At 38.6% G+C, this 24,678-nt stretch overlaps 1 protein-coding gene across 1 annotated transcript; it reads left to right on the plus strand.

Annotated features, from left to right (window-relative positions):
* Positions 1-836: 836 nt before the first annotated feature.
* On the plus strand, positions 837-5,878 carry npas4l (neuronal PAS domain protein 4 like). The gene is made up of 8 exons (XM_034608515.1): positions 837-1,315; positions 1,466-1,611; positions 1,736-1,835; positions 2,522-2,777; positions 2,865-2,974; positions 3,437-3,572; positions 3,667-4,937; positions 5,038-5,878. The coding sequence occupies exons 1-8, from the start codon at positions 1,138-1,140 to the stop codon at positions 5,064-5,066; spliced, it is 2,226 nt and encodes a 741-aa protein (XP_034464406.1). The 5' UTR covers positions 837-1,137; the 3' UTR covers positions 5,067-5,878.
* Positions 5,879-24,678: the final 18,800 nt, after the last annotated feature.

Here is a 24,678-nt window from a genome sequence, read left to right on the forward strand (position 1 = left end):
AGGAGATGAAGACTGGTTTCCTCTACCTGCGTTATTCTAGTATTTTTAAAAGGAAATGAATAATATTGTGATTTTTATTTTTGTGTATTTGTTGCGTCCCCTCTGTGTCACATCTGATCATGGTGTGTTTTATTTTAAAGGTGACTTCTCCAGCGACACAATGACTATATGGTGCAACTCCTGCAAGTGTCATGTGAGGGCTCCGTGCACGCTCCCTCACCACGTGCACAAGCGTGAGCGCAGCTTGTTCTCCAGACAGAGCAGGTGAGTGAAACTCCTCTTCCTCACTGCAACGTGTCCTCTAGTGGCTGAACCAACACACGCCTGCTGGGAACACTCACAATCACCAGTTTTCTACTGCGTGCGACACCTCATCCACTGTCTGCAGCCTAGTAGGTGCATGGTACTAATCCAGCTCCAGTGATGCTGCATTAAAATGAATATCAAGCCACTCAAGATTAGCCTCAGTCATGTTGATCTGGTGCAGAAACCTCCTGCAACAACATCACCTGAATTCACATGGAATAATCCCACTGGGGATTTATAGTGTGTGTGAATTTATAGTGGAACAATAGTAACATAGATTCATTAATAAACTTCTAATCTTGTGATATTTGTATCAGCATCCAGAAGAAAAATCAATGATCTATTTTTACCCGCTCATTATCATAAATACACACTGGGATTCAACCTGGCGTGATTTCTCCTTTTGTGGCACTTTGTGTGTCCTTGTGACGTGGGTCCCCCCGCTCTGAGGACACCCACTGTATAAGGCAGTGAAGGGAGCAGCAGCAGAAGCCCTGCCTCCCCCTTTGTGTGCGACGCCCACGCTGAAGCCCTGGCAGCTATAAAAGCCCCGGCTCTCTGTGGATGGGCCCAGACAGATAGTGATCACACAGACTGCGTCTACTGAGAGCAGTTTCCATAGGAACCCTCCATATTCAAAGTCCCATTCTGCTCATGGGGAGGAGACACCAGGGCTGAATTGTGAAAAAGAGGCTAGATCAGTTCAGGCCAATTATTAGATTGGAGGAGAACGATTTTTTTTCAAATGAAAGTGTGGCAGGAGTGACTCTGAACTCTGGCTCTCCAGATTTAATTGGTCCAGTTTTCATCCAAACTCTGACCTCAGCCAACATGGTCTCCCACAGATCCACCAAAGGAGCGTCCAAAGCCCGACGGGACCACATCAATCACGAGATCAGGAAAATGCGGGCTCTGCTGCCCACCACCCACGACGACCAGGAGCGTCTGTCCTACCTGCACTCCATGGCAGCCATCTGCACCTACATCAGGAAGTCTGTCCTCCTCCGGGGTGAGTCCGCAAACTTCAGTCACACTTTTAAAACTTTAAAACTTTGGTCAGCATGTGTCACTGCCAAACCAAATGGGAATGAGTTTGTGGAGAAAAGAGATGTGACTGCAGAGATGCTCACCAAAGCTGTAACTCTCTGTCCTCTCTCAGGAGTCCTCCCTGGGGACGGATCGCACTGTTCTCTACCGTACGAGGCCTTTCTCCAGGCTCTGCACGGCTTCATCCTGGTCACCACCTCCCACGGGAAACTGGTCTATGTGTCGGAAAATGTAGCAGAATACCTGGGTCTGTCAATGGTGAGTCTGCAGATTTGAAATTGAATTTTCTCTCTGTGAAATATTGCCTTTACTGCCTCTACTGCCTAATTATTTCACTCTGGGCTTTATCGTGTTGTATTGAATGAACTTGTGACTTTCACAGATTGACGTGCTTCAAGGAGACACTTTCTATGACATGGTGGAACCCTTTGATGTCGACGATGTAAAATCAAACCTGGACATGGAAAACAACTCATCAACAGGTAACGTTAAAGACTTCAAATTTGCCATGTAACGTTTTTAAACTCTCTGTTTGTAACCCTGTGTATAATTAGCACAGATGTAACCATGGAGATTTGTGGCTACTCATGTTGCTGATGTACTTAGTGCCACGCTCCCGAATACCACGGCTCCTTTTGTGCCATAAATCTATTCATTACCCCCCAATTCTGACCTTGTGCAAAGTAAAATTTAATAAAGAAGCTGGAGAGCAGAAAATGTCAGATGTAATTTTTGTTCTAAATTGAAATGGTTCGATGTAATCTACAGTGACTCACAGTAAAGTCGCAGCAGGGGCAGATATATGATTTTTTCTAAATCGGGGGCAATCAAAGGGCCACAGTTTACACAGAGGGTTCAAGTATATGTCCAACATCCATTAATAATTCCTGATTCAATAAGGTGCACACTTACGTCATTCCTTGTTAGGTCTTTGAGCAAAGCTTCACATCATTGAATATATGTTGATTGTATTTTTACCTTGTTCAAGCACATTGTGTATTTCTTAACAAATTGTCATATTTGTTGTTAGTATTGTTGGTATTTGGTGTTTTTGAAAGACTATCAGGGCCATTCAGATTTTAGCTGGGGCCAGTGCCCCCATGCCCTGCCCCCTGGATCCGCCCCTGAACAAAGTTTTAAAGCTAAACTCTCTTGTTTCCTCCTTCAGAGCGAAGCTTCATATGTTGTATGCAAACCTCCAAGGCCTTCAAGCTGCACCACAGCAGCTATTGCTCCATGCTGGTCAGAGGCAGCTTCCAGTCCGTCCCTCTGCCCCGTCCGTCCTCCTCTGACGCCACCGAGCCTCTGTTTGTGGCCCTGTGCACCCCCACAGTGAACCGGCTGAGCAGCTCCGACTCCAGCTTCTGTCACAGCTTCACCAGCATCCACAGGCTGGACATGACCTTCACTCAGCTGTCAGACAGGTACAATGACTGTCCCACCTTCAAACTGAGATCATTAAAATGTCCTAATACTTGTTCCTGACCAACGTTTGTGTCTTTGTTTTCCAGTGTTTTATACTATCTGGGGTATTCAGCCGATGAGATGACCGGTCGATCGTGGTACAGCCTCGTCCATCCTGACGACCTTTCGCTGAGTGCAGATTCTCACAGAAGTATAAGTAAGTGTACAGTCGACAGCAGGGGACACTCACACTGTATTTCACTGAATACTGAACAGCCCACAACCTTGATGAATATAATTGTCAAACAATTAAAAAACATAACTTGGAAATTCAATTTAATCAGAGAAAATGTGGCCCGCCGACCTTTCTCTGATGACGCCTGCAGTCTGCTTACTCCTACCATCTTTTACATTTTGTAGTTTTCTTCTTCCCTAATCTTTTAATCTTGCACTGTTTCTGAGAAGCTTGGAATCAACTCAAGCTGATCCACAGGGACATTAAAACACTACATTGTTAATTTCCAAAAGAGTGAGGAGGAAAATGCCAATTTTTGTGCATGTGTGTATTTTTCCGCTGTATTTTAAGACATCTGAGCGTGTAGCACTGATTTCCCTGTGTGCACGTCATTGTGAGGATGCATCGCACTAAGCGTAACTGTCTCCTCTCTGTCTGCTCTAGTGGACACAGATGAGGGCCTCCAGGTGGAGATGGTGCTGAGACTCCAGTGCAAGGATCTGTCATGGGCCTGGGCCTACACTCGAGCTAACAAGGACTCTGAGTGTCAGGGCATCAGTTGCACTAACTACATCATCAGGTATGAAAAACTGTTGCAGACAAACCGATAAACAGGCTGCAGAGCTTCCAAATCTAAAAACGTTGACTTATAACACATTGTTCTGCTCTCGTAGTGAAACAGAGGCCAGATTCCTGCAGAAGGAAATTGGCAGCGATGCCTTCAGGCCATCATCTCCGGCGAACTCCTGCCATATTGCAGCTCAACAGGCGCCACACTCTCAGACCTACAATAACACTAAATCTTTCAAAAGGCAGAGGACTTCCGACAGCCAGAGAGAGGAGCCAGCAGGTGCCAGAGTGAGGAGGGAGTCGGAGCAAGGCTACGCGGCGTGTGTCTACTCCCGAGGTGGGAGCTCACCTGTTCCCTCGGGTGACGTCCCCACCGCTCTCTTCACGCCTCCCTACAGCCCGGCCTCCTCCGGCTCCCCTCTGCAGCAGGAAGAGCTCAGCCATGACCTCCTGATGGATGTGCACGGATACAGGGATCAGCTGCTGTCCTCCCCGGAGGCCTCTCCCTCCTACTACTCCTACCCAGAGGCAGCGCTCACCTGTCACCCAAGACCCTCCGACTCCCTCCCTGTGGCCGCTGAACACTCCTTTGACCAGGCAGCCTTTGGTGCGGTCAGGCCGCCCTCTCCACTCTCCTCCTCATCTCCAAACTATGATTTCCAGTCTTGTACATCTGATGCTCGATTGGTTCCAGACTGCCTGTCGGCGTCCGACATGTGTGGGAGCCCGGTGGAATGTGCCCTGCATCAAGACGATTTCAGCCTTCTAGAGCAGCCAGAAGGGGGCGACCTTTTGCAAGTGCAACATGTGCCCCACCACCATGTGATGCATGCACACTCCAGTCTTCTAACCCCCAACCAGTCTCCTACGTCCTCAGAGTCTAACCAGTACAATGAGAGGGAGCAGGCAGAGATCAGTATTCTGGCGCAGCAGATTTCCTCTCTGGCCAGAAGCTTTGACATGTATCACACGATAAACCCCCTTCAGCCTACGGCTCACAGCCCCCTGCCCTCAGCCGGTGACTGGTCCCAGCACCCTCCTCACCCCTCTGTCCTTCCTCTCAAGTGTGACCTGGTCCTTGACGACGGTGTGATCGACAGCATCCTGAAAGACCTGGACACGGCCACAAGAAAAAGCAGCACGTCCGACCCCGCTGTTGTGTCGTACACCTATCAGCAGGGTTTAGTGTGCAGCAGGAGCGGGCCCCGTCATTTGGAGCAGGAGCCCCTCGGCCCCTCCACGGCCACCCCAGAGGAGACGCTGCCTGCAGAGCAGTTCACTGCCATGGATCCCTTCAGTTTGCAGTTGGCACGCTATGACCAAAACACTGGGTTGCATCAACTCAATCACCATATGCACATTAGCCTTCAGCAAGGTAATTTATATTAACAGTGCAGTTACTACATTCATAATCTGCTAAAGGTTACAGACATTGACCTTTTACTTTACTAACATTATTTTCTGTCCACTTTCAGACGGACTTGCTAAAGAACACCTGTACTGAAATAAGTCTGTGACTTACTGTACTAGCAGTTGTATGACATATTGTCAGGACAATCTTCCCTCGCTGGATCCAAAGAAGAACATGAGCAAAGACGTTTAAAGGACGTCTTTGCTCAGAAAGTTTCCCCTGCTGACGTATTCGTGAATCTAGAAAAGAATCTTAAGCAGATGCTGTTCTTTTCAGGACTACAGCTTTGTCTTCATTCCTCCAGACTGCCGTCTATTCTCTTTAGTGTTTTACTATATTTTATGAAACAGGTACTGTCAACACTTACACGCTGACATGGAGATATATTTTTCTTCTAATACGAAGTGACCACAGTTTACTATCAGCACTTTATCATGTCGTTGCCACCAGAGTTGTATAAATGAGAAGATGAGACCTAGAATTCAAACAATTCTAATCAAATCAAAAGAAAGAGCCATTTTAAATACTTGTTATTAGTGCCTTAATACGTGTTGACAAGTCAGTTTGCTACAAGATAATATTTGTATTCCTTTTTTTAAGCGTCTCATTTTTCGTGCCCTCAGTACTTTGAAGCTAATATGAATAATAAAAACAACCTCAGTCAGCGAGCAGTGAGATAATGATGACTGTGAATTCAACACCTACCTCAGTGGTACATCTCACAGTTTTATGAATAAGTTATATTCATGTCGACAGAGTGAACCTTACTCAATGTGAAACTTTATTCCTTCCACATCATTTGTTTTCCCCACGGTACAAAAATTGTAAATGTCTGAATGTTCATGTAATTTGTGTTATTCCTGCAAATTTGATCCAAATGTTTGATTTTTAAATAAATCTAATGAAAAACACATTGAGTCTTGTGTTATATAAATGAGGGTGTTTTCCTGCGCAGGAGCTCATCACAGATGTACAATATAGATGACTTCCATTTTTGAAAAGTGCACTGAATTATTACCATAAAACACACTCAAGTACCACATATAACTTTATTCCTCTAGTTTACTGAGCTTGTAGATTTTACAGGAATAAAAGTTATTTTATTCCTCCAAAATAATAATAATTATACCTGCCTGATTGAGATTAAGCACTAATGATAATTTGGCTCAGTGTCCAATGCAACATTTTCTATGAAAACTAAACTATAACTTAATTAATAATTAATTAATGAATTTATTTGTTTATTTGTTGGCCACTTGGGAGCAGCACAACAAACTGTCAGCCAGCCAGAAGGATCTAAGTCTAATATTTACACTCCTCTGATATCTGTGTTGGTCTCCACTCACCCGCGTGGTGGGGGAGGTAGTTGAGTCTATAATCTAGACTCTAGATTCAGGTTCAATCTTGACATTTAAGAGCAGAGTTTTTGAATTCGGCACTAAGTGTGGTGAAGGCGCTTTTTGACACACTGCCCTCTACTGTTGTAAATGTGGCTATAGCAGTTTTGCTATTGGCTGATCTGGAGGCAGGTGATGTATGTTGAGGACATACTGTATATGTCCATGTGTGTCACCAACCACCCCCTCCTATATATACCAACATCACCGATTGCAGTGCAGATTGTGGGAGAGGAGTAATATCGAATATTATCAGAAAGAGGAAATAGTGTTTATGGACAAACTGTGGTCTGGTCTCATTCCAGTAGCGTAGAGTAACCATTGGTGCCTCCCAGCAACACACATTCTCTAAGAGAGTCTGCACATACACACACTTGTCAGGGCAGACAGGACATTGGTCAGTGTGTCCCTTTTGATTTGTCAAACATTTTATGTAAGATCTACCAATATATTAATGGTAATTACATAGCTTTATTCTAACGTTAACCAACATTAGCCTTCTACCAGAGACAGCCTCCATCCTCTGTTGCACTTGAACTGCCTCTGTAAAAAGAGAGCTGCGGCTTCGAGCATACCTCTACAACACTAATGTTCACTCCAGGGGATTCAGGAGGGGAAAAGTCCTCCACCATAAAATAATTCCCCTTTGGTATAGGTGCCTTTCAATTCTGTGTCGCTCTCCATTTTTTATGGCCTGAAGACGTCACTCACAGTGACATTGACATCCAGGCCCGCCTCCCTCGCCCTCTCTCACATCCAGCCCCGCCTCCCTCGCCCTCTCTCACATCCAGCCCCGCCTCCCTCGCCCTCTCTCACATCCAGCCCCGCCTCCCTCGCCCTCTCTCACATCCAGCCCCGCCTCTCTCGCCCTCTCTCACATCCAGCCCCGCCTCTCTCACATCCAGCCCCGCCTTCCTCGCCCCTTCAGTTCACTGCCCAGTTTTTAAAACTTTGTCAAAATCTTGTAGTGAGTGGACTTTGGCTTGGACCTGGGGGTGTAGTCACACTTTAAAGGATTAAAAGTAAAAGTACTGACTGTGTAACCTATTCCATAATGCAACAATCCATCAATGAGTCTTGGCGGTGACCTTCTTTTCAGCTGTTTCTTCCCCAGTGATGCAGGTCTAATGTTACCTGCCTGCTCTGATTGGATCAGTGGATCAATTCCCCTTTAACTATAAATTACTTTTTCAAATAAAATACAAAACCAAGGTGAAAATGTAATGCAATGCATTGTAAAAATGTAGTGGAGTAGAAAGTACAGATATTTGCTGATATATGAAGTGGAGTAAAAGGGAAAAGTATTCAAAAAATAAATGTACAAAAATAATTCTTGGAAGGTTCATGACTTCAAACGACACCTAAAATGCACTTTGTTCTGTAACTGATGTGATGGTGGCTGGATAAACAGCAACCACTGGGCTCCACACAGCTCCATTGATTTGTACATGGTCAGACCAATGAGTGCGTATAAACTGTATACAGAGGAATCAATGACGTGTTTGGACAGAGGCGTAAATGAACAGTTAGACAAAGAAGTGGATTGACTGGGTTAGCGTGCTTACACAAAGATTCAGGGTCCAGTGAAGTGCTGGGTCCATGTGCATGGATGTGGAACAAGAAGCTCACAGGGGGCTCTACAGTCACACTGCAGTGCAGACCCCCCCCATGTTTTTTTTTCTTATGCAAGTTGAAACAGCCACTAGATGGAGTGATAGCTCCAACAGCCTCCAACTAACACAGATATCTGCATGTCCATCCTGTGATATCACTTCAACAAGCTTGAAATGAATTGGAGTGTGTGTGTGTTAGAGAGAGAGAGAGAGAGAGAGAGAGAGAGAGAGAGAGAGAGAGAGAGAGAGAGAGAGTGTGTGTGTGTGTGTGTGTGTGTGTGTGTGGGTGTATATATGTGTGTGTGTGTTCTTGTACGTGTTCTTGGACCATTTTAAGCATAGACCCTACAGAATGAGGACATTTTTGAGAAGTCCTCACATTTTCAATGGGCTTTTTAAGGGTTAAGATTGATTATAGGGTTAGGGATAGAATCAGGTTCAGGTTAGGGTAAGGGGCTAGGAAATGCATTGTGCCAGCGAGTGTCCTCACAACTATAGAGAGACGTGCATGTGTGTGTGCCAATGAGAGCACAAAAGGACATCCTTGAGTGTGTTCATGAGCAAACAGTCCAGATGCCTGCTGCGATCCACAGAGACCTAATTAAGAGCGATGTGTGTTGAAGGGTACAATGGCAAATAAAGTTCTGAACCAGTCCCCACATCTGCTCTGCTCCACTCCTCCTCCATCACTCAGCGTCACCTGGATCAGCGGTGATTTCCCCGAGGGTACGGTGACATCGACGCCTTCCTCCACACCGAGGAGACGGCGAGAGAATCCACCTTTTCACATGTGTGAAAATCCCACCCGTCTCTGCAGATTACACACAGCACAGCAGCACAGGGATGTTTGGCACTTTTCTGTCGCTGTGGTTACATGATCGTAATAACATCAGACATAGCCGTGTGTGCAGAGTTTCATTTAGAAATCAATGAAGAATATTAAAACTTTATTATCAAGATAGCAGTACATTGTAGATCAGTGGGTGTTTGTGTGGAAACTGATGTTAAAGACAGGGAACAGAAATAAGAATCTGTAGATTCCATGATAAAGACAAAGAGATGTACAAACAATAGAAGATACAAACACACTTTTATCTCTATAGCTGGAGTTAATGTATCACTTAATTACACAGGCGGCTCCCCCCCTGTCTCCCTGATGTTAAATTAATCTGACGTGAGATTGAATTAATGGCGAAGTAGTGTGGGAGTGTGCCAGCAGTGGAATGAGAGGAAGATGAAACACGTTCAGATTATGCTGTGTTCCATATCTGCTCTATCTGAGGATGGGTGTGAGGCTGCAAAAGAGAAACACGGGCACAACTGTCACCTGCCCTGCTTCAGTAGCTGCTATGAATGGCTTTCTCGGGCGGATGCTGAGGGAGAGGCGCTTCACTGCAGTTAAACACACCATTGTCCAGGCCTCCCACAAGCAGCTAGAGTTTCATATCCTGCCTCACCGGTGGCTCCTCATAAATGATTACCTGTTTACGCACAGAGAAAAAAAGAGCTCCAATTTGAGGGTCTCTCTGATTTCAGACAAAAGGGCCTCAGGTGGCACTGCCATGCCTTCGTTTATTTGCAGGCTCCTTAGCTTTTGTCGACACTGCAGCCGCGGGCCTGAGGGCTGTAATGAAAACTTATCTGGGGGTATACATTTATTTTGAAAGAGATGATGTGGAACAGCCATCCCAGCTAAGAACTACTTGGATTGTTGGGCAGACAGAAGCAGGGACTTAAGATGACGGCTGTCAATGTGTTGAGAATCTTTTCTGAAGAACAGGAACCATTTATCAAATATATTCACTGACGTGTGACTTAACTTAAAGCTCTAGAGGTAACAGAAAACAAGGAATGACTTAACTGTGCACCTCTGCCATTGGCCCCTCTGTGTAAATGATGGCCCCTGATTCAGAAAAATTATAGATCCGCCGCTGCTGTGACTTATGAGTCTTTGCAGTGTTTTTAGATTTCATAGTATAATGTTAATGTCGAAAAACTAAATATCATATATACGTCAGCAACGTGAGCGGCCACCAATCCTTTGCTTTTGTCCTCACTGGGGCCGGACCTGAGGGCTCTATTGAAAGCGTATGCATTTATTTTGAAACAGATGATGTGGAAAGCCATCCCAGCTAGGAACGCGATTTGTCTGCTTCGCTCCAGGATTCTTTTCGGCAGATGGAAGCTATGACTTAAGATGATGGCCGCCGATGTCACGAAGAGGCGGCGCAGGCTTGTCAGGAGGGAGACCCGAGCTGTTATTGCATGTTAACCTGAACCTGCCTTTTCCTTTCTCCTGCTCCTCGGGGAGATCCTTCTCGCTGTGTTATTCATTTTTCTCCCTGTCTCTCAGTATAAAACAGCCAGACATTGTTTTGGCTGCATCACATTACCGTGTCTGCCTCGCTGCTGTCCCACTTTTCAAAGCAGGTGGCATCACCTGACTGGTGTTGGTTCAGTCAGCGCACACTGGCTCTGTAATTGGGTTAAACAAAAGGGCCCAAAATAGACCGCAGCCTGTTCCTTCAGGACCCCTTCTGTTCCTCTTGTTGCCATGCATGGAAACCAGTGCTCTGATTTCACACAGGATCCCAGAATCAACACGTCCTGTTGGTATTCATGAGAGAAAGGCCAGCCAACCAGGGAGCAGGACACAAACGGCAGCACTAGCAGCGGAGCCTACTTACATGTGATTTATTTTCTGCTGTTCTCTCTCAGGGAGGAGTTTAGGCCAATGCACCTGTCCGCAGCAGAGACACGAGCATCTCTCTAGGTGGAGCTTTGATAAACATGTTATATCCTTTGTAGATGGAAATTCTTGTGTATTGAAGAAAACATTTTCTCATAAAAGTCTTTCCGGTGGGGATTAACGTGCCTGGATGTAATATTGTGCTTTACAGGAATCCCGACCAGATTATCGAGGGTTTTACTCCTAAATTGTTTTTTTTCTCCCTCTTTCTGCACAAGCAGCACAACTGGTTTTAAGGAGGAAAGTCTCTCAATATATTGTGTATTTACCCTCCACAAGCTCAACCTGCAGTGTTCAGAAAATCAATGCTCTGTGCTGGATACCCAATACACAGCAGCACATAGGTGGATCTGTGGAAGATACAGTCTGATTTTCCAAGTGGGGCTTCTTCTTCATGCAAAGAAAAATGTGGGTGTTTAAAGTAATTGGTGAAAATGGCAGTGATTGCTGGTGATTGCCCTGATGCACCGTGTATACTGGTATGTGTATACAGGGCATGCAGCACAAACATGTTTACATCTCCTCCTCCGCTGACTATCAGGGCTCGATACGAATAAATATGGAGCGCTGTGTCTCCTGAAGGACTCGGAGAGAAAATCATCTGAAAAGAAATTAAGTAGCTCACATGCAATTATTTCTTTCACTGTGAAATAATTAATGAACATATAGAATCAAGTAAAAGAAGATTTATAAATGACAGAGTAACTGATGTCTGCCGAAGCTAAATTAGAAATTAGTATTAATGCCTGATTGAATGGTGGCCTTTGTAAATCAATTTAATGAGCCACATTTTAATGAGCTTGTTAGCAGGACATGACGACGGCCGCTTCCGATCAATCTGATAAACACACTGTCACAGATATTGCTTTCATATTTTTGCACTGGCTGTTTCTCAAAACTCTTTCAATGGATTTTTCTGCTTTTACTGCACCGTGCTCACCAAACCAACGCTCTGAGAAATCCAGAGCCTGACAGGAAGGTGATCACACTGAGCGCTCCGAGGAAGAAATCTTTTTTTTCTTGTGTCAGATTTTTGCTTATCCACTCTGGGATGAAACAAGCTTGCCCATTGTCTCACGCTGAAAACTAGTTGAAAACTATAATGACACTCGGTAGTTGAGCACCGACAGTATCTCCAGCAGGTCCCAACAGTCCCCTTATGAAATCACATTTCAGTTCAACAGATATGGGTTTTTATTTGGGTGTGGACCTAATTGCACAAACTCATAAATATCAGTCCCCTAAATATGCCTGATTTCTCTGATCAACATCCATGAATTATTTTCTGAGAAATCAATGACTTATATCTTTCGTGTTAAAGAAAGTGAAAAAGATCCCTGGATTCGGATGTGCACCAAAATTGAATTGGTTCCTTCGAGACCTAAACTGCGTCCTTCCAACAATTTTCACGATAATCTCTCCTGTTGTTTTTCGGTAAACCCACTGACTAACAGACAAACGCAGACAAAATCATAACCCTCTTCCGCAAAGGTCAAAATCGTACATGGAATTTTTCCATAATATCTAATAAAAGTTAATGCGACTGTATCACTTTCTGTCATGTGAACAATAATGACGTTTGGGAGATCAATTTCGACCACTTTGTGCTGCAGGGGGTCACATTTCTCCACTGTTTAATTGGTTTGTATGGTTTCAAAGCAAAGAGCATTTGACTGACAGTATGTGTGAACTTATATCAATCTTTTTTTCTTTCTTACCGCTAGTGTGTGTGTATGTATTTATTTTTTCAACCTCCTTTGGACCTTTTTCAGCATAAACACTGACTTGTCAGGACCAGTAGACCTCATGGGGACCAAAGCCTGGTCCTAATGAGGCAAAACGTCATTTCTGAGGTCCTGGTTGAGGTTAGGGATACGGTTTTGGTTAGGGTGTCCACAATGAATAGAAGCCAATGTAAAGTCCTAATAAGGATAGCTGTGCTAATCAGTTTGTGTGTGTGTGTCTGTGTGGGCGAGCGGATGGTTCTTTAACATTCATCCCAAACCATCAGAACCTTTTGAACACTCAGTAAGCTCGGGTTTAGCCCTCATTAATAATTCTGAAGGTGCAACTGATTCAAAGGGCATAAGGCCTCAGCTCATGCATAGCAGAAACAATATTCAAGTCAAAGTTTCACCCCAGTCTCATTTTTAGAGAAATATTTTAAAGTGTTATTGTTCAAACACTCATTATACGATTTCCTTTCAAGCTTTTCTTTTGATTCTGCACCCTCAGATTTTCCACGTTGCCGTATAATCATGGTCATTCATGTGAATCTGAGTTTTGTTGTAAGGCCAAGAAGATTGTCCACAGGATACATGGACGTTTTTTGGGATGTGTTGTGTAGATATTAGTGTGAAGTGTATCACACTGACAAAGTGGAATGATGGTTAACACAGCGGGAGCAGAATTTTTTGCACTACAGAGGAACCTTCTCCCTTTTTTTCTGAGGAACTTCAAATCAACCACAAGGAAAACTTTGGGCGACGCAGGGGACAAGACGAAACTCTTGTAGTTTTACACACAAAAAATAAAATACACTGGGGTCAGTGTGTGGGTAATTTGAGACATTGTTTGAAGAATAAAAAAAATTGAACGGATGAAGTAGAGGAGATAAACAGTAGGAGAGCTTCCAGGCCAACCTCAATGACACTCGACATCTGCATATGAACATATACAAGTTTTCTCCACTGAGTAGCACTTCATACGTCCATTTGTCATCTTGAAGAATACATACTGGGTAGAGGCGGATGACGGACTCAAAGTGCCTGTGTAGATGTACAAAGTGTTCCGGATAAAAAGATCATCGTACAAAAGGATTTATTCATGATGAGGTACTTCATCTTCATGCTGCAGTCACGAGTGGTCCAGCATTCAAGCACAAAGAAGATTGAAGAACATCACCATGGAAACGGTCCAGCCCTCTGACCACTATAGCTAACGGTAAACAGACTGAACCTCAGCAAATAAAATAGAAAATATCAGACTGTTCATGGTTTAATAAACACACTGTTATATTAAACAAAATATCCGGTGCGGCATATAAAAAATACAGATATGAATGCGGACGAGCTTGTTATATTTTATACAAATCTATTTTAAATATAGCGGACCGCCTGGCCAAGAATAAAAAAAAGCAATAATAAAGAAAAAAAACGTCCACGATTGTTTTTGCCTCTGCACGGTCAAGGTCATCCCTTGACTTTTCATTAGCGTGGAGTTGGTGTGAATTATAGAAAGCGATCTTAATAAAACGAGAGGGTTCTGTCGGAGTGAAATATTCTTGAGGGTGAGATATATCCTCTGATTTGTGAACCCTTCCTTTTCATTTATTGGAACCTTGTTTTTCCACATCCTCCATCCCGTATCATAACTCAGCCGCATTACATGTAAAAACCCATTTTAATACTCAAGAGGACACAAGACTTTTCCATTTTGCTGATCACTATTTCGCTCATTCCCGCCCTCGCTAATGATTGTAATTGAAGACAGTGCAGCCGGGGTGACAATTTGGCATTACCTGCTCGTTAATCTATTCATTTTACACTCAGATTAATGTGCTGCCTGTGATCCCGCTGACCCCTGGTCTGGAGGGAGCTCAGTCACGTGTTCAGGTCAGGCACCTCCTCCTCCTCCCACACTGCTGGAACAACTGTACAAGAGTCTCTGCGACATGGAAGAAGAAAGGGAATGATAATGTAGCTCGGGCTGACTGCCAAATGGAAAATAAAGATGTAATTAAACAGTAAAATTAACATGGATTTGCCTCTGTACAAATATTTTATTGTGCAATCCGCATTCCCAGAAGCCAAATATACAGAGCTCACACGCACAAATGGCTTTGTCCTCCAACAAACAGAACTCAATACCGATTTCACACAGACAATCAAACATGATCTCTTTGGATTTTGGACAGGAAAGCAGAAGATTCGATACTGAATTGACCTGACTGAGCGTTAGAGCAACCAGAATATATCTGAGCTCCTTGTTGCCTTAAAATACTTAATTATAGACATAGACATTAGACATAAGAAAAAAATATGAGCAACTGTAAGCTTTTTAGTTACGTTACAATTTAAATAGGTGGTATCAGAATGCCTACTTTCTTAAAACCAATGCTTAAATGAAATGACTGGTTAATTTACCTACATAGCGAGTTACCTTGCTACTTAAACAAATTGCAAGCCAACTGCAGATCAGCTTATTAGCATTTTAAGGATAGTAGCCAGGTCTGCCCAGCGACTGTATGTAAAGATGTAGGACACGAAAGCTCCCAGTCTTTTGATACAGTCTATGGGTCGACCTAACAAACAAGAAAACCACGGAGACACAGCCAACTTACAGCATATATGATATGTAGCTACTATGATGGTGGCCAATTATTTCTATCCAGTTATGTCTACACATCTAAATGTCTGGGAACTTTTAAGAGTTTGAGAACTACAACTTTTTGGTATGAGAACTAGTTTCCTGGCTCTGTGCAGTATTAAATATCCACGATATTCTTATTTATATATTTTTCAGACATTTAACGTTAAGCTGCTTTTTGTGCTGTTGTTATCTGAGGTGGATTAGTTGCAAGGCACCAAAGTGAAATCAACATTAGATCAGTCTATTCACACGGTTTTATTCATCTTGTTATCTGGTTTTTACTCTTAATGCTTAAAAAAAAGGAGGTGAAGGAAAAAATGTGTCTTCATTCTTGATGCCACACTAAACATCATCATCAGAGAGACTCCTGGGCTCAGGCAGCAGTAATGCAGTGTCTCATACAATAATGTAAGACAATGCTGAGGTAATCTCAATCATGAGCAAACTAACGGAATCCTTACATTACATTTAAAAGTATGTCCTCTGTAAGCCGTAGTGAAATAGTCTCATGAAATATAGGTAACGCTTCCTGCTCATTTAGAGCCAGAACCAAACATTCTCTTCCTGCTGCTCTAGCTTCTTGACTTCTCTGTGAGTGCATCCTCGCCACATGACTCACTCCACTGTCCTTTTTCTAATTCGGGGTTTATGACTCGGACTCCATTGGTTCAGGTGTCTGATGGGAGTTCTGACGATGAACGCTGAGGCATTGACACAAGGATGATTTATAGTACAGTAGTCACTGGGGGTGTGCTCTGCCTGTGCCACCCGGGGAGATGCCTTCCATCACACCGCATTTGCATTCACTTGATTCGTGTGCTGGCGATGACTCACAAGCCTAATGAGGCACCCACAGGACGGGAGAACGCTCGGCGGTTATGCTATTGTTTTATTCTCCACTGCAAACATGTGCACGGCTCCTCACCAGAGAACCTGTTTGATCTGTCAAGATACATGATTGTTATTAGGGCTGCGTCTCTCTGTGGAGGGTCACATGGTTGTGTGAACAGACTGCACTCAGAAAGGAAGGGAATTCGAAAATCAGTTCGGTAAGACATCGGACAATAGATTAGATTGTTCAGACTGTGACATTCCTTTGATGTACAGTTTCCTTTAATTGCCCCCAAATGTATTTTTATGTCCAATGTCATCACATGCACAGTGTGATGTACAGATGTTCTATCACATGTTTGTTTTCATTAAAGGAACAATCCATGTGATGATTTAAGAGTTTAACCCCTGATGGTATATAAAGATGGACGATGCATTTCAACTTCCTCCCACTATCCAGGAAAGAAGCCAAAATATACTCGGCCAATCAGTCTCAGCTGTCAATCATGATGACTCATCCTGTTTTTATAGCATCAAATAATCCAAAACAAACACCTGATGTAAAATTAGTGTGATGAGAACTAAATGACAAATAATTATTTGATGAATTTTGACTTATTAGTTTGGTTTATATCCCATCCACTAACATGGAGGAGGCAGGCTTAATGACCTATACCAGCCACCAGGTGGTGATCAAGACGCTTTGGCTTCACTTTCGGGGAGCAGTCATGTCGTCCATCTTTATATACAGTCTATCGTTTAACCCTTTCAATCAATATACATTAGAGTTCAGATGCATGGCTGTAATAGTATAATGCATAGTGTAAAGTTTCATTGGGACAGTTACAACACATGTATTGATTTGCAGACATTTTAGTGTTTAAAGGTGGAATAGGTGAATGTCGTTAACATGGTATCATGTGTTATTGAATGCAGCCCTGAGCCTGACTCCTCCAGGCACCCAGCGGCTCATGTTCACCCCTTTATTGGTTCCTGTCCTGTCCCTGTTGTGTGTGGTGCTGTTTAGTAGTATAGTAGTGTAGTTAAACAATCAGTGTACATGTAAAAGCATGTTATACTGGCTACTATCTACTGCCTCCACTCTTGCATGTATGTTGATGCCTTGAGGTGAGTAAGTGGTCGTACCCCTGAGTACCCCCCAGTTTAGTCTGCTTCTCTACAAGAGGCCTCAGCTCAGCTTTGTGCCAGACTGACATTTTAGACACTTTCGGGTTAATTCACAGTTTTCAGATTTGTACCACTGCCATTTTTTTGTTGCTCTAAATGTAATAAAGCAGCTTCTCATTCCAAATTATTGGTTTCAGGAAATTGGATTTAATATCAATTGCTTCCCATCCGCTCCAGGGCCGGTACTACCTGATTATTTTTAATACAAAGCATCTGGGTTATTGAGAAAACACGTCTCTGTCTTGTCAGTAACGAGTTTGTGTGTCTTGTCAAACAATATTCACAGTTTTTGAGACGGCGTTTCCAGGGCTGCAATTCCCCAGGTGGCGTTCTTGGTCTCTTTTCATTTGCCCCTTGTTGCTCTCACCACACCTGCTACAAGTGATGTGAGGACAGTATGCAAAACACTCACGCATTTTTCATGTCCAGGCGAAGAGTCCAAAGCTGTAATTGTGATTTCTACCTTCCGGCGTCTTATAACACTGTTGAAGGCTCCTTTTTAACATTTCTATTTTATTAGAAAAAATTCATTTTCCGCTGTATCAACATTAAAAATTTAAATGAGCATTCAGGCGTGTATCAGTAGGTGCATTTGAAAATGAATGATACTCACGATAAACAACTTGCTCTCTTTGAGAAAGCAGTTTATTCAGTACATGCAGCACATAGTGACAACACTGTGTCTTCTGAGGTCAATTGAGACAGACTGGGAGATAAAGATAGAAAATACATTATTATAAATCGACACCGGTGCTGAAGAAATCTCTGCGCTGGCAACTTTTTTATCTGTGCAGGTTTTTCAGGAGTCACAGCAAATATTTTCCCAACAGTCAGATTTACATTTACACCCTCACCGGTAATACATAAATACTAATGCACCAGCTGTATTTGTGTGTGTGTGTGTGTGTGTGTGTGTGTGTGTGTTTGTGTGTGTGTGTGTGTGTGTGTGTGTGTGTGTGTGTGTGTGTGTGTGTAAACAGTAGAACGTAAACATATGAATGAAACAACAAATTCCAGTCTATCGAAGCCCATTTTATTACTTTAATGTGACAATAGTTAAATTAAAAATCCTCCATACACATTTGTAATCTTGTGTTCAGGTGTGCTTTATAATACATTTGTCAGTACAATAGGAGCTTCTCTGTCTCCATCACTGTATGAATAAGACAGAGAAGCAGCTTGAAGTTGAATCACTCCAACCTGTGCTGAGGATTATCCCCCTTCGTTCTCTAATAAAGCAGCTCAGTGTTGTGAAAGAATAAAACAACCTTTATGAAAGTCAAAATGAGAGTGTAAATTGAAATTTACGAGTTTAATCACAACACACGGCATCATTTGAATAATTTTCTTCTCATGTCCTCTTTAGCTGTGATCCTCCCAGTCATTCGTCAATCAGTGTTCAGAAGCACTAAGTAAATAGATTGAAAAGATATGCTAAAGAAATACAGTAATCTATCTTTCCATTATCTATCTATCATCTATCTTTCTATTATCTATCTATCATCTATCATCTATCTTTCCATTATCTATCTATCATCTATCTTTCTATTATCTATATATCATCTATTATCTATCTATCATCTATCTTTCTATTATCTATCTATCATCTATCATCTATCATCTATCATCTATCTATCTATCATCTATCATCTATCTATCATCTATCTTTCTATTATCTATCTATCATCTATCATCTATCATCTATCATCTATCTATCATCTATCTTTCTATTATCTATCTATCATCTATTATCTATCTATCATCTATCATCTATCTATTATCTATCTTTCTATTATCTATCTATCTTTCTATTATCTATCTATCATCTATCTTTCTATTATCCATCTATCATCTATCATCTATCATCTATCATCTATTATCTATCTATCATCTATCTTTCTATTATCTATCATCTATATATTATCTATCTTTCCATTATCTATCTATCATCTATCTTTCTATTATCTATCTATCATCTATCTTTCTATTATCTATCTATCATCTATCATCTATCATCTATCATCTATCATCTATTATCTCTCTATCATCTATCTATCATACATTTATCTTTCTATTATCTATTTATCATCTATCTTTCTATTATCTATCTATCATCTATCTTTCTATTATCTATCTATCATCTATCATCTATCATCTATCATCTATCTATCATCTATCATCTATCTTTCTATTATCTATCTATCATCTATCTTTCTATCATCTATCATCTATCTATCATCTATCTATCATCTATCTTTCTATTATCTATCTATCATCTATTATCTATCTATCATCTATCTTTCTATTATCTATCATCTATCTATTATCTATCTTTCCATTATCTCTCTATCATCTATAATCTATCTTTCTATGATCTATCTATCATCTATCATCTATCTTTCTATTATCTATCTATCATCTATCTTTCTATTATCTATCTATCATCTATTATCTATCTATCATCTATTATCTCTCTATCATCTATCATCTATCATCTATCTTTCTATTATCTATCATCTATCTTTCTATTATCTTTCTATTATCTATCTATCATCTATCTTTCTATTATCTATCTATCATCTATCATATACCTTTCTATTATCTATCTATCATCTATCTTTCTATTATATATCTATCATCTATCTTTCTGTTATCTATCTATCATCTATCATCTATCATCTATCTATCTTTCTATTATCTATCTATCTTTCTATTATCCATCTATCATCTATCTATCATCTATCTTTCTATTATCTATCATCTATCTATCATCTATCTTTCTTTTATCTATCTATCATCTATCATCTATTATCTATCTATCATCTATAATCTATCTATCATCTATCTTTCTTTTATCTATCTATCATCTATCTATCATCTATCTTTCTTTTATCTATCTATCATCTATCATCTATCATCTATCATTCTATTATCTATCTATCATCTATTATCTATCTATCATCTATCATCTATCTATTATCTATCTTTCTATTATCTATCTATCTTTCTATTATCTATCTATCATCTATCTTTCTATTATCCATCTATCATCTATCATCTATCATCTATCATCTATCATCTATTATCTATCTATCATCTATCTTTCTATTATCTATCATCTATATATTATCTATCTTCCCATTATCTATCTATCATCTATCTTTCTATTATCTATCTATCATCTATCTTTCTATTATCTATCTATCATCTATCTTTCTATTATCTATCTATCATCTATCATCTATCTATCATCTATTATCTCTCTATCATCTATCTATCATACATCTATCTTTCTATTATCTATTTATCATCTATCTTTCTATTATCTATCTATCATCTATCTTTCTATTATCTATCTATCATCTATCATCTATCATCTATCTATCATCTATCATCTATCTTTCTATTATCTATCTATCATCTATCTTTCTATCATCTATCATCTATCTATCTATCATCTATCTTTCTATTATCTATCTATCATCTATTATCTATCTATCATCTATCTTTCTATTATCTATCATCTATCTATTATCTATCTTTCCATTATCTCTCTATCATCTATCATCTATCTTTCTATGATCTATCTATCATCTATCATCTATCTTTCTATTATCTATCTATCTATCATCTATCTTTCTATTATCTATCTATCATCTATTATCTCTCTATCATCTATCTAACTATCATCTATCATCTATCATCTATCATGTATCATGTATCATCTATCTTTCATCTATTATCTATCTATCTTTCATCTATCATCTATCATCTATCTATCATCTATCTTTCTATTATCTATCTATCATCTATCATCTATCTTTCTATTATCTATCTATCATCTATTATCTATCTATCATCTATCATCTATCTTTCTATTATCTATCATCTATCTTTCTATTATCTATCTATCATCTATCATATACCTTTCTATTATCTATCTATCATCTATCTTTCTATTATATATCTATCATCTATCTTTCTGTTATCTATCTATCATCTATCATCTATCATCTATCTATCATCTATCATCTATCATCTATCTATCTATCATCTATCTATCTTTCTATTATCTATCTATCTTTCTATTATCTATCTATCATCTATCATCTATCTATCATCTATCTATCATCTATCTTTCTATTATCTATCATCTATCTATCATCTATCTTTCTTTTATCTATCTATCATCTATCATCTATCATCTATTATCTATCTATCATCTATCTTTCTTTTATCTATCTATCATCTATCTATCATCTATCTTTCTTTTATCTATCTATCATCTATCATCTATCATCTATCTTTCTATTATCTATCTATCATCTATTATCTATCTATCATCTATCATCTATCTATTATCTATCTTTCTATTATCTATCTATCTTTCTATTATCTATCTATCATCTATCTTTCTATTATCCATCTATCATCTATCATCTATCATCTATCATCTATTATCTATCTATCATCTATCTTTCTATTATCTATCATCTATATATTATCTATCTTTCCATTATCTATCTATCATCTATCTTTCTATTATCTATCTATCATCTATCTTTCTATTATCTATCTATCATCTATCTTTCTATTATCTATCTATCATCTATCATCTATCATCTATCTATCATCTATCATCTATCTTTCTATTATCTATCTATCATCTATCTTTCTATCATCTATCATCTATCTATCATCTATCTATCATCTATCTTTCTATTATCTATCTATCATCTATTATCTATCTATCATCTATCTTTCTATTATCTATCATCTATCTATTATCTATCTTTCCATTATCTCTCTATCATCTATCATCTATCTTTCTATGATCTATCTATCATCTATCATCTATCTTTCTATTATCTATCTATCATCTATCTTTCTATTATCTATCTATCATCTATTATCTATCTATCATCTATCTAACTATCATCTATCATCTATCATCTATTATGTATCATGTATCATCTATCTTTCATCTATTATCCATCTATCTTTCATCTATCATCTATCATCTATCTATCATCTATCTTTCTATTATCTATCTATCATCTATTATCTATCTATCATCTATCATCTATCTTTCTATTATCTATCATCTATCTTTCTATTATCTTTCTATTATCTATCTATCATCTATCTTTCTATTATCTATCTATCATCTATCATATACCTTTCTATTATCTATCTATCATCTATCTTTCTATTATATATCTATCATCTATCTTTCTGTTATCTATCTATCATCTATCATCTATCATCTATCATCTATCTATCATCTATCATCTATCATCTATCTATCATCTATCTATCTTTCTATTATCTATCTATCTTTCTATTATCTATCTATCATCTATCATCTATCTATCATCTATCTATCATCTATCTTTCTATTATCTATCATCTATCTATCATCTATCTTTCTTTTATCTATCTATCATCTATCATCTATTATCTATCTATCATCTATAATCTATCTATCATCTATCTTTCTTTTATCTATCTATCATCTATCATCTATCATCTATCTTTCTATTATCTATCTATCATCTATTATCTATCTATCATCTATCATCTATCTATTATCTATCTTTCTATTATCTATCTATCTTTCTATTATCTATCTATCATCTATCTTTCTATTATCCATCTATCATCTATCATCTATCATCTATCATCTATCATCTATTATCTATCTATCATCTATCTTTCTATTATCTATCATCTATATATTATCTATCTTTCCATTATCTATCTATCATCTATCTTTCTATTATCTATCTATCATCTATCTTTCTATTATCTATCTATCATCTATCTTTCTATTATCTATCTATCATCTATCATCTATCATCTATCATCTATCATCTATCTATCATCTATCATCTATCATCTATCTTTCTATTATCTATCTATCATCTATCTTTCTATCATCTATCATCTATCTATCATCTATCTATCATCTATCTTTCTATTATCTATCTATCATCTATTATCTATCTATCATCTATCTTTCTATTATCTATCATCTATCTATTATCTATCTTTCCATTATCTCTCTATCATCTATCATCTATCTTTCTATGATCTATCTATCATCTATCATCTATCTTTCTATTATCTATCTATCATCTATCTTTCTATTATCTATCTATCATCTATTATCTCTCTATCATCTATCTAACTATCATCTATCATCTATCATCTATTATGTATCATGTATCATCTATCTTTCATCTATTATCCATCTATCTTTCATCTATCATCTATCATCTATCTATCATCTATCTTTCTATTATCTATCTATCATCTATTATCTATCTATCATCTATCATCTATCTTTCTATTATCTATCATCTATCTTTCTATTATCTTTCTATTATCTATCTATCATCTATCTTTCTATTATCTATCTATCATCTATCATATACCTTTCTATTATCTATCTATCATCTATCTTTCTATTATATATCTATCATCTATCTTTCTGTTATCTATCTATCATCTATCATCTATCATCTATCATCTATCTATCATCTATCTATCTTTCTATTATCTATCTATCTTTCTATTATCTATCTATCATCTATCATCTATCTATCATCTATCTATCATCTATCTTTCTATTATCTATCATCTATCTATCATCTATCTTTCTTTTATCTATCTATCATCTATCATCTATTATCTATCTATCATCTATAATCTATCTATCATCTATCTTTCTTTTATCTATCTATCATCTATCTATCATCTATCTTTCTTTTACCTATCTATCATCTATCATCTATCATCTATAATCTATCTATCATCTATCTATCTATCTTTCATCTATCATCTATCTATCATCTATCTTTCTTTTATCTATCTATCATCTATCATCTATCATCTATCATCTATAATCTATCTATCATCTATCTTTCATCTATCATCTATCATCTATCTTTCATCTATCTTTCATCTATCATTGATCATCTATCTTTCTATTATCTATCTATTATCTATCTATCATCTATCATCTATCTTTCTATTATCTATCTATCATCTATTATCTATCTATCATCTATCATCTATCTATTATCTATCTTTCTATTATCTATCTATCTTTCTATTATCTATCTATCATCTATCTATCATCTATCATCTATCTATCATCTATCTTTCTATTATCCATCTATCATCTATCATCTATTATCTATCTATCATCTATCTTTCTATTATCTATCATCTATATATTATCTATCTTTCCATTATCTATCTATCATCTATCATCTATCATCTATCTTTCTATTATCTATCTATCATCTATCTTTCTATTATCTATCTATCATCTATCTTTCTATTATCTATCTATCATCTATCTATCATCTATTATCTCTCTATCATCTATCTATCATACATCTATCTTTCTATTATCTATTTATCATCTATCTATCTATCATCTATCTTTCTATTATCTATCTATCATCTGTCATCTATCATCTGTCATCTATCATCTATCATCTATCTTTCTATTATCTATCTATCATCTATCTTTCTATTATCTATCT

This window comes from Hippoglossus hippoglossus, chromosome 15, assembly GCF_009819705.1.
Source record: "Hippoglossus hippoglossus isolate fHipHip1 chromosome 15, fHipHip1.pri, whole genome shotgun sequence".
NCBI lineage: Eukaryota > Metazoa > Chordata > Actinopteri > Pleuronectiformes > Pleuronectidae > Hippoglossus > Hippoglossus hippoglossus.